Raw genomic sequence first — 10,954 nt, forward strand, 5'->3', positions numbered from 1 at the left:
GAAAAACTATTCTTAAATAGTAAATAAAATGCAATGATGCAAACAGAAAAAAAAACATCCTCACTTTCTTTGCAACTGTCATAAATCTTCTGAATCCTCTTCATTTCACACACATCACATGGTATAAAAACTTAAGGTCACTTTGGCTATTTATTAAACAATAATCTGAGACCAAAGTAAATTGACCACCTTTCTTTCCACTTTTACCTCACAAAATGGCTGGAAAATGACACCAACCAGTTACTCTGTATTACCATTTCCTGGAAACTACCATCCAGATGTTTGCCAAACTCCTCTGAGCAGGGACAGATTCCCTTTAACACTCAGTGTAAAAGTGATATTTGTGGGCCTTACTGCACCCCATCTAGGAAGACTTAATTGCAAACCCAATTCAAATGATCATTATGTTTAGAATTCCATAGAATCAGTCATTTCTAAAGTGTCTTCCAATGCCAGAGAGTCTTCTAAACTCTGCCCTGGATCGATTGTGAAGCCCTGGCTTTTCAATGTATTATGGGCATTCATGAACTTCTGCAGGTACTTAGAGGTATACAGCCAGTGGTGCTTCAAGACATCCTCCATTTCATAGCATTTTGACTGCCTGGCATTCATTTTTCGGAAACGCCTAAATAATTTGTTCCCAGACTCATTCCCTTCACTTGCCCAGGCGCCAATGGAGCCATCTCTTTCAATGATTTCAGGAACGTGAGCAAGAGTTTTGTGAAAGTAATTCGTAATCTTGCCCTCATATCTGTACTTGAACTTTGTGGACAGGAGCTCAGCAAAACGTTGTGAGTTGAAGCTATACTGACACAGCAATTCTGGGCACTCTTTGGCTGGGCATGAAGACCTCCACACAGGTTTCATCTTAAGGTAAAGATCCATCAGTTCTCTTAGGGCTTCGTGCCTTTCCTCACACTTAATTAATTCACATACTGCTTCCACTGTCTCTTTGGTCATAAGCTTTCTAGCAAAGTTTCCATTCATCCTCATTATGGGCTTCAGGTTCATCTTCTTCCTAAGGTGCTTGTCAAGAGTCGACTGCCACCTTTTCCTCTCTTCTTTAGATATGTCAGGGTTCTTGTACACCTCACCTATCTCAAACTGGAATATCTTGTAGAACTCTGCCGCATTGCCAATGTCACAATGCAGTGCATCTATGGAAGGAACAGTCTCAATGAAAGGTTTGGCAGAAACACCCTTCACTCTGTCACGTAACTCATCAACAGATTCATTATATGGGTTGGACCTCCATACCTCATACCGCTCCAGGTTTTCAGCATGACTTCTTGTTATGGAGTGGAGGACCAAGTTCTGAGAGGCTTCCAGGCGAGTTGCATCACAAAGAGTGCAGATGTAAGTAGAGCCTGAGGCTTCAAGACCTTCCACTTCACGGACAAGTTTCTCATCATAACCTGTACCCCTAAAGATGAATTTGAATGTTCTGAGGATACCTCCCATTTCAAGAAGCAAAATGCTGCTTTTCATAGTCTCTCTTTCTGCTATGAGAGGGCTCAGGATGGCTGTCAGAGTCTCATGGTCTGATTCATCGGCCAGCATAAGGCACAAGGGCTTGCAACACAGCTCTGAATTGGGCTTGACTTCTTCAAAGATCCTTATATTTTCATTACCATGAGCTATACTGATGTTCATGAGGGTGAAAGAAAATCGAACTGCCTTCTCAGGGACAGCTGGTCCACTTCCATGCTTCTCACTGACATCTCCCATCCCATCACAAGACTCCTTCACCACCACAGTGAAGGGGCCATTCAAATAGTCATCCAGGTCTTGTGCTTTCATGCCTTCCAAAATGTCTTCCTCCAGGTCCATTAAGGCAGAAACCAAGGCTGCATCATATCGAAACCTCTTGGCAATTGTGTCTACTGGATAGTCATCAACTGAGTGTGGCAGCCCTGACAGCCCATCTATAATTCCCACTTCTGTATTAGTGGACACATTTTTCAAAGGGGGTTTCCACTCAAATGGATGATAACCTGGCAAGAGTGCCTTCTCAGCAGTGCGGAGAGCATGCAATGGCTGGAATATCTGCCTCCCAGTTATAGCTTTTACAGTTCTGTACATTTTATGGTACTGGCTACAGCTGAGAAAGGTGTTGACTCGGATTGCCAGGCAAACAGCTGGGTGAAGCCCTGATCCCTTCCCTTGCATTATAGCTTCCAACTCATCTGCTTGTCTGTGTTCATTTCTTGCTCTCAGAGCCAGCAGGAACAAAGTTAGGCACACAGCCTTTATATCACCTCCTTCTTCTTTCTCAGCAAAAGCTTTGACTTGAAGCTTGAGTTCTCTCAGACGATGCTTTTGTGCTCTCCTGGTCAATGAGAGTAAGTGTTGCCTCGGTCGGCCACCTTTATTTACGTGTGTGTAAATCTCTTTCCTTTTCACTTCTTTGTGACTGGACAGATGATGGCAGTATTTGCCCAGCAAAACCTCCTCATCACATTCTTTCACTGGGCATCGCACAGCCAGGGAATTGAGGATGTTCAGAAAGGATTTCACTGGACTCACCAGGTCAGTAGGGAAGCAAGGGTATCGGCAGGAGGGACAATAGCTGCCCATAACTTTGAGGCACTTAAGGATGCAGGTTCTGCAGAATAAGTGGCTACATGTTGTTTCCACTGGGTCTGCCAGAATATGCTCACAGACCTGGCAAGAGATGGACTTAACGAAATCTGCAGGGTAGTCAACTGCAAGAAGTTTGGTGCTAAGATGTATCTTCTTGCAGTTGGCAATCTTTTTCATAAGATTTTTGTTGTTCACCTGTACTTGTTTTTTTACACTTTTAGTTTTTCTGGCACATTCTGCAATAATCTTTAGCCTTTTGCCCAGCTGTAAATTGGATGGCTGGTTCTTTCTCTTAACCCCACGACGAGCAGTATAACAAACAGTGCAGTTTGGGGAGTGGGACTTCCAATCCATGGTGCTGTTCCTCGGGAAATACACTTCACATGGGGCGTTGCTGAACTTTCTGTGGATGATGCTCCAGCAGTTGTGACAAAACCTAGTGGGGTGGATTGTGTCGATATCTCCTCGCACGTCAATCTTAAAAACTTTGGCAATAAGATCTGGCCAAGATGTTGCTCTTTTCTCTTTCTTTCTCAGAAGTCCCTGAGTTTCACTGTCCACTGGTCCATGCACAGGATGACTTCTTTTGTAGCGATCAGTTTTAAATGAAACTCCACAGATGCGGCAGAGCTGCTGCAAGTTTGCTTGATGAGCTGCATTCTCTTGTATTTTCAGGTTGTCAGCATCTTTTTCGAGAGCCTGCTTATTGTGATTTAAGTCTGTATCTGCCAGAAGTGGCTTTTCTGCCACTGGAACTGCCGCATCCATCTGCACTATAGTGCCTTTGTCCAAAGAGGCCACCTTCTCTGCTTTCTCTTTATTTGCCACTTGGTTGTCTCCAGAAGGTGCCTTTTCAAATGATCTCACTTTAAAAAGCTTGAACTTCCATTCAGAAAATTTAGTATATGGGTGCTGGATTTCTTCCGGCATGGTGTGCAGGCCCATGCTTGGTGATGTCAGCACATCCATTCTGGTGGGAACTGGATCACCTGAGGGGGAGAAAGAGAGCACTGTAGGTAAGTGAAATACTCCAAAATGAACAATAGTGCAAATGTATGAAGCATGTGGATTTTAAGACGCATAAGTCTACAGGCATTAATGACTGGTAGATGCTTTGACAATAAGTTTTACCCAAAGTTTGAAATACCATTGTAGGTATAAATTATGTCACGCCAATAAGATATCTGGACAATCACAAACAGTAAGATTCACCCTTGTGCAGAGGGTCAACAAAAGATCTATGCACCACTTCACATCCATTTAAACCCTCAAATCAGGGTTTAAGTGAGGCTTATGTGCTACCTAGGCTTTGTGCTGCCACTCTACTCAGGACTCAGAAGTAAATTTCACCCATATTGCAAAATAAGCAAATGTTTCCATGAAAGAAATTCCATGATTGAATTAAACAGACACAGGCTACAGCATAGTACCATCTTAAATTGGGAGTAATAATAGTGTAATGAAATGGCTAATGTATGTGCCATTGCCCTCTATTGGACAGAATTGGAACAGATCTAGTGTGTGTCATAGGCTCTATACTGCTAACAACTAAAGGGGAGTTTCCTTTAGTTCAAGAGGTAGGAGCCTAGACTTTTGGATGAAAAAGATTTGATTCTCTTGCCACATTTACTTTAAAGATCTGAGTGGCCCTGGTGTGTGACAATTGTTAATCCTTAGAGAGCCACATATTTGGTACTACTAAAGATGCTGGGAGAGATGTTAAAGTATGGATGGGACTGTGTGCAAATGCAATAGATTTTCACCAGTTTTCAAGTACCTCTGGTTACAAGTAAAATCAATTTGGTGACCTCAGTGTAAACTGAGGATATTTACCCACACTGCAAAGTTGCCGTACAACACTACACAATTGGTAACCTTTGCCCAGGCTGGAGATGGAATCAGGAGAGAAGAGTACTGAGAAGTAAGTACGCTGGCAGGCCTGTGTAAAGGATGCTTGCATATGAAGAGCAGCTGCACTGTGCTTTCTGCACTCCCCTGACCCCAAACACTCCTTTGCCTGTATGTTGCCTATTGAGATTATAAACTCTTTTGAGTAGGGGTCTATCTACTTATATGTCAGCAAAGCACCTTACACATTTTGGGTGTAATAAGAATACACAGTAATACTGATTAATATGCATACTCTGATTTTATCCAGAAGGGGATGGGACTAAACTATTGAGTGTGCATGAAAGGTACTAGATTGAGATCCCTGAAAATGGCAGTCCATCTGTTTATCTACAGGACAGAAGCAGCATAGGTAGGGGCACTGTACACTTCCCCACACAGCCCTACCTATGTGCCTCAGCCCTGATCCTGATGTGGACAAGTGGCCATAAAAACTGCACTGAGACCACTAACTCACTTCACACACCGTAGGACAGTGAACAACTAACAGATAGCAGCATCCAATCCTCCAACCTTAACTGCTCACACCTATATCCATGTTCACACAGGTAGTCCTACTGAAGTCAGTGGAACTACTTCAGTGAGTAAGGACTATGATATCTGCTGACTTATGATCACTGCTTATATGAAATTGAGTTAAACTGGAGGCTGAAAAGTGGAAATATACTACTCTCATACATGTTTTTAAGTCATCAACACCACTAGCACCACTTCACCTTTTAGGCTCTGATCCTGAAGTGGGATCATTAGTGTGTGGTTACTTCAAAGGCATTCCATGCTAGCCAATCCCAGTGCAGAATCGTGACCTCATTTAGGGACCCAGTTCAGAAGGCACTTAACCACATACTGACTTAAATGCAATGGAACAGACCCTCAGCTGACGTCAATGGAGCCACGACAATTTACTGCCCCAAAGGGACAACTCACATGCTTAAAGACAGGCATGTGCTTGAATACCTTGCTGAGCTGCAACCTTATTTGGAAGAGTTACATGGTTTGGACAATTGAAAATGTCTGGTCAAATTTTAGATTCTGTAAAAACGATCTATTATCAAATACACCACTGATGTTGTTGCTGTGGAAACATGACATTTTATACAAATAAATATTCCTCTGAGGCGTTTACAATTCAAACATTGCAACTTTGTGCTAGTGGATGAGAGACTGAAAATGAAATTGGCTAGTAATGAAAATGAAATTGAAAATGAAATTGATTAGCAACAGAAACAAAGTAAAATGCATTTTAAGAATATATTATTTTAACGTATCAGTATTTGTTTCAAATAAAGGCTCTATCTTCACTTAGCTATAATGCTGTCTAAAACTCTAGACCACCGTATCTATTCTGAGGATGCCTGCGTTGCTTTCAGTGTCTGAAATTTTGATTTGTCTTTCCTGCATTATGTTTCTGAGATTATCTCTTTTAAAAAAATATAACCTTTCAATAGAGCAATATTTCAATACAATCTTCCAAAGTCCAGCTGGAAAGGATTACTGGCTCTGATTAAGTTCCAAATCCAGAGTGACATGTCAACCAGCTCAGCTCTTGCTTTAAGATTTTAACTTCAAAATCCTTCAAGTGGACCTTGGCAAAAAAATTAAGGGTTTGTTTTCTTTCCAGCTTCTCTTAATTCCATCTCCCTGAGAACAAGTTGCTTGCATTGCTATATCCATCTGCCTGCACTGCTATGGCCCGCTACCTACAATGCTGAATATGAGCACCTGCACTGCCATCCCCCGCTGTCCCTTTGGGCTATAGCCTGCTGTCCTGCTTGTTTGTACCCTGCTTTCTATAAAACCGTAACCTACTATCCGGTGCAGATGTATGGCGGCTGTATCCATTGTCTTGCTTGACTGGACCCTGCTGCGGACCCTGCTGACCTAGTTGTCAAAATCTCTTACCAGCAGAGCAGTGTCCTGCTTGCCCCACAAAAGTCCTATTTACCTATTGAGCTATACTCTGCTGCCTGCAGGGGGACTGAATGATTTGTTGTCCTTCACTGTTTTACCCTGTTCTCCTACAGTCCTTTGAGCTGCTCTATTGCCTTGCTAGAATTCAAATGAGAGGAGAAGAAGTGAGATCAGCAGGACAAAAATAAATATTACAAAATATCTTTTCCTTAGGTGATTGTCAGTCCAGAGATAATACCTGCCTGTCTCACATTAGAGTACTTCGCAGTGCACTAAATATCATAGAGTTACTCGTGTGGTACCTCCAAAGGTTTTACTTGGGAATACTGAACTACCTCGTTTGATAAGGTCAAATGCAGAAGTTGGGAGTTTTGCCTGAGTAAGGATTTAGGATTTGGCCAGCTAAACTGTGAATTATTTGGTATCTGAACTGTGCTATAAAATTATAGTTGTAGCCATGCTGATCCCAGGATATGAGAGAGACAAGGTGGGTGAGGTAACAGCTTTTATTGGACTAATTTTTGTTGGTGGGAGAGACAAGCTTTTGGGTGACACTGAGCTCTTATTCAGGAGCTCTATGTGGCTGGAAAGCTTTTCTCTCTCTCACCAGCAGAAGTTGGTCCAATAAAAGCTATTACCTCACCCACCTTGTCTGTGTTATAAAAGACCGACATAATCATGTAGTGAATTTGTAACCACATAGTACTTTCCTGTTTAATTATCCTGCTACTGCATAGTATTTATTCATCAGTTAAATGGTCAATATTTATTCTGCAAGTAACATATAAAGCTGTTGCTTTCCTATAGTCTTTTCCAAAATATTTGTCAGAGGAATATCTGAGCACTTTATACACATTAGTCAGTTTATCTTTTCAGCATACCTGTGACATAGGGAAGTATTATTATTCCCATTTTACTGATTACACACACACTCAAAATGATCCTGGATCTTGTGATTTTGCAGCCAAAGCAGAAACCTGTTTGCAGGGACTTTCATTGAGATTCCCAGTGTCTCTAACTGCATCATCAGCACCTCTACAGCTTTGGAGAGCAGCCAACAAGCTATGCCCCCTAAGGTTTCCTCAGGGGTATCATCTGCTTGGGGGCCACGAGGGGCAGTTGCCTCCCCTGACCTTAGTTTGCCCCTAAAAAACTTGTCAGGGGTCTATATGCTCCATTATGTTTTCCACTTTTTGCCCCCCCCCAGACTTTGCAGGATATAATATAATCACACCTAATGTTCTGTATGCTGATACAACTTTGGCCTTCCCACCATCATATTTTTTCTGAAATGACACCCCTGAGTTTGCTCACTAGTTATTGTGATGAACCAGCCAGCAATAGGTGTGTTCCAAATCCAGTGCAAAGTAGCTAATACCTTCTTTCCTTGTCCCACCCTTGTATGGTGTGTCATCTTAGTACCACACCGGATTCCAAGCCCATGGCCTTGCTGTCAAACTGCAGCTCAAATATAGCAGATGGCTCTTACCCCCTGCTGAGAAAAAGTTCAAAAATTCATTTGTTTCCTTTCAGCAAATATGTCTTAAAGAGATGAGAGACAAAGAAGCCCTATTAGGTCACCTGATCATCCATTCTGCCAGTCCAGGATTGTTCCCTACAGTCTATTCATCAAATACTTTATCTAGTCTAATTCTCCAGCTCCTAAGCAATGGAGCTTCCACCTGTTCCCTTGGAAGACTACTCCATAGACCTGAGTGCTGGGAACATTTTGCTGACATTCACTAGAAATTTGCTTTTGCTGTGTTGTTCTAATTGGGCTGTGCTGAATAATCTTCCATCATGAACCCCACGCCCCAACCATTAAATACACTCGTAATTTAACTGGGTCTGACAGCTGTGTTTAATGTTACCTCTTTTTAGCTTGGAAAGAAAAAGAAAATTCCTTTTCTGGTCACCTCAGAATATCTCAGGTCCTTCTAAAACAGAGTCAGATTGTCATGCTCATACTCACACTGAGTAATATCTTACTCTTTGAGTAGCCTCACTGAAATGAGGGGGACTGTTTGTGGAGTGAGGTGCTACTTGTTGGGAGAAAGTGTTTATAAAATCAGATTAATGACATGTACATTAATACAGGGAAATAGTTAAATCAAGTCTTGTATGTCTCACAAGCAGCTAGGTTATTGCAGTTAAGACTGTTAGCCTACCTTTCTCTCACTTCCAGTTTGTAGAGTCGTTTGTACGTCTGCTCAGTTGGTTCCAAACGTCAAGATCTCTCTCGATCTCTGTCTCTCCCCCTCTCCCCTCTGATTTTTAAAGCTCACTGCAGTGCTGTTTGTCTCACCCTATCCCAGTCCCTCCCATCTCCCAGTACCGCTCTGATGCTAACCACAAGGCTATCATCAACCACAACACAACACAGAAGTCTCTACTCCAGCTGGCACCTGGTAACTTATGAGGCTTAACTATGAAGTTAATAAAAACAAGGTCCTCCTTTGAGAGACCCCTGGCCTCTAAGATGAGTTTTAATTCCATGCAGAGCCATTCCAGGAGAGTGCCTGCACCTTTACGTGACTAAACTTTTGTATTTGCTTTTTTATGTCTATAGCTCCAGACCTAATTTCTGCACTTGGTTACACATTGAGGAGAAGAATGTGGGACCCAGTCATGCCACCCTTTTCCACAGGATTAATCCCTTTTAAGGACCCTGACATTTAAGCCTTTATTATCAATCCAGACATAACCACGCTTCCATTTTTGTTTCTGGAATTTTGTGCTGACAATATGAATCATATTGTTGCCCTTTCTTCTGACACCACTGTAATGTCCCATTCTAACAATAGTGTTACCCCTCTGATTAATGCAGATGGCCAGGGTCTTGAAGGTCAGCTACCCACTGGAAGATAAATCAGTGATGTAGATTCTAGGTATATTCTCTGTGTAACTTGTTTCACTTGTTCACATGGTCTGAATTCAACAAGCTGAATTTTAATAAAGGCAGGTGCAAAGTACTTCAATTGGGAAGGAAAAATCAAATGCACAGCTGCAAAATGGGGAATAATTGATGAGGTGATAGTACTGCTGAAAAGGATCTGGGGGTTATAGTGGACCATAAACTGAAATGTGAGTCAGCAATGTAAGCCAGCTGCAAAAATGGCTAACATGATTCTGGGGTATATTAGCTGAAGTGTTGTATGTAAGACATGGGAGGTAGTTGTCTCACTCTACTCAACATTGGTGAGGCCCCAGCTGAGGTATTGTGTCCAGTTCTGGGTACCACAAATTTAGGAAGGATGTGGACAAATCGGAAAGAATCCAGAGGGGAACAAGAAAATGATAAAAGGTTTAGAACAGAGGTTCTCAAACTATGGGTTGGGTCCTCAAAGTGGGTCACAGTCCAATTCTAATGGGGTCACCAGGGCTGGCTTAGACTTGCTAGGGTCAGGGGCTGAGCCCCACTGTCTGGGGCCGAAGCCTGAGGGTGTCAACCTTGGGCAGTAAGGCTCAGATTGCAGGCCCCCCTGCCTGGGGCTGAAGCCATTGGGCTTCAGCATTCCCCTTGCCCCAGGGCAGTTGGGCTTTGGCTTTGACCCCCACTTACCTGGGGTGGCGGGGCTTGGGCAGGCTCAGGCTTTGGTACCCGCTCCTGGGATCGTGTAGCAATTTTTGTTGTCAGAAGGGGGTCGCGGTGCAATGATGTTAGAGAACACCTGGTTTAAAAAATCTGATCTATGAGGAAAGGTTGAAAAAACTGGGCATGTTAAGTCTTAAGAAAAGAGGACTGAGGCAGGGGCCTGATAGTCTTCCAGTATGTTAAGGGCTGTTATAAAGAGGTTGGGGATCGATTGTTCTCCATGTCTCCTGAAGGTAGGACAAGAAGTGAGGGGCTTAATCTGCAACAAGGGAGATTTAGGTTATATATTAGGAAAAAAACTTTCTAACTAGAAGGGTAGTTAAACTTTGGAATAGGCTTCCAAGGAAGGTTATGGAGTCCACATAGTTGGAAGCTTTTAAAAACAAGTTGAACAAACACCTATTAGGGCATGGCTACATTTGCAGATGCCGGGAGTTAAACCAGCCCTCAGAGACCGCAGCAAGGAAAACGCTGCCATGTGTTCACACTGTCAGCTGCAAGCTCAGTGGTGTGGCCACATTAGCTCTTGCAATGCCACAGAGAGAAGTGCAGTGTGGTAGCTATCCCAGTGTGCAAGTGGCTGCAGCGTGCTTTTCAAATGGGGGAGAGGGGGAGTGTGACAGGGAGTGTGTTGTGTGTATGTACAGGGAGAGACAGTGTGTTTTGGGGGAAAGAGTGTGTCAGCATGCTGCCTTGTAAGTTCAGACAGCTGCAGGGGGAAGGGGGAAACCCCGACATCAGCCCCCACCCCTGCCTCTCTCTCTCTCTCTCTCTCTCTCTCTCTGTCTCACATACACACGGGCACACACATGCACAAATGCCTGCCTCTGCAGCAGGGGCATTCCACAGTAATGGCTTGCTTTGTCCCGGAGCAGATAAGCATGTCGGCTGTCAGAAACGGAGCTTTGAAAGGGGATATCTGCTTGCCTGCAGCTGAGTTCAAAACAATGACCAGAG

At 43.2% G+C, this 10,954-nt stretch overlaps 1 protein-coding gene across 1 annotated transcript; it reads right to left on the reverse strand.

Annotated features, from left to right (window-relative positions):
* Nucleotides 1-408: 408 nt before the first annotated feature.
* RAG1 (recombination activating 1) lies at nucleotides 409-3,552 on the reverse strand. The gene has a single exon (XM_030562602.1). It carries the CDS (start codon nucleotides 3,550-3,552, stop codon nucleotides 409-411), a length of 3,144 nt encoding a protein of 1,047 aa, XP_030418462.1.
* Between the last annotated feature and the right edge of the window lie 7,402 nt (nucleotides 3,553-10,954).

This window comes from Gopherus evgoodei, chromosome 4 (assembly GCF_007399415.2).
Source record: "Gopherus evgoodei ecotype Sinaloan lineage chromosome 4, rGopEvg1_v1.p, whole genome shotgun sequence".
NCBI classification, from domain to species: domain Eukaryota; kingdom Metazoa; phylum Chordata; order Testudines; family Testudinidae; genus Gopherus; species Gopherus evgoodei.

What these genes read in the sequence shown, in the direction of transcription:
- RAG1 (XM_030562602.1), bottom strand. Translation starts at nt 3,552, where the DNA reads ATGGATGTGCTGACATCACCAAGCATGGGCCTGCACACCATGCCGGAA.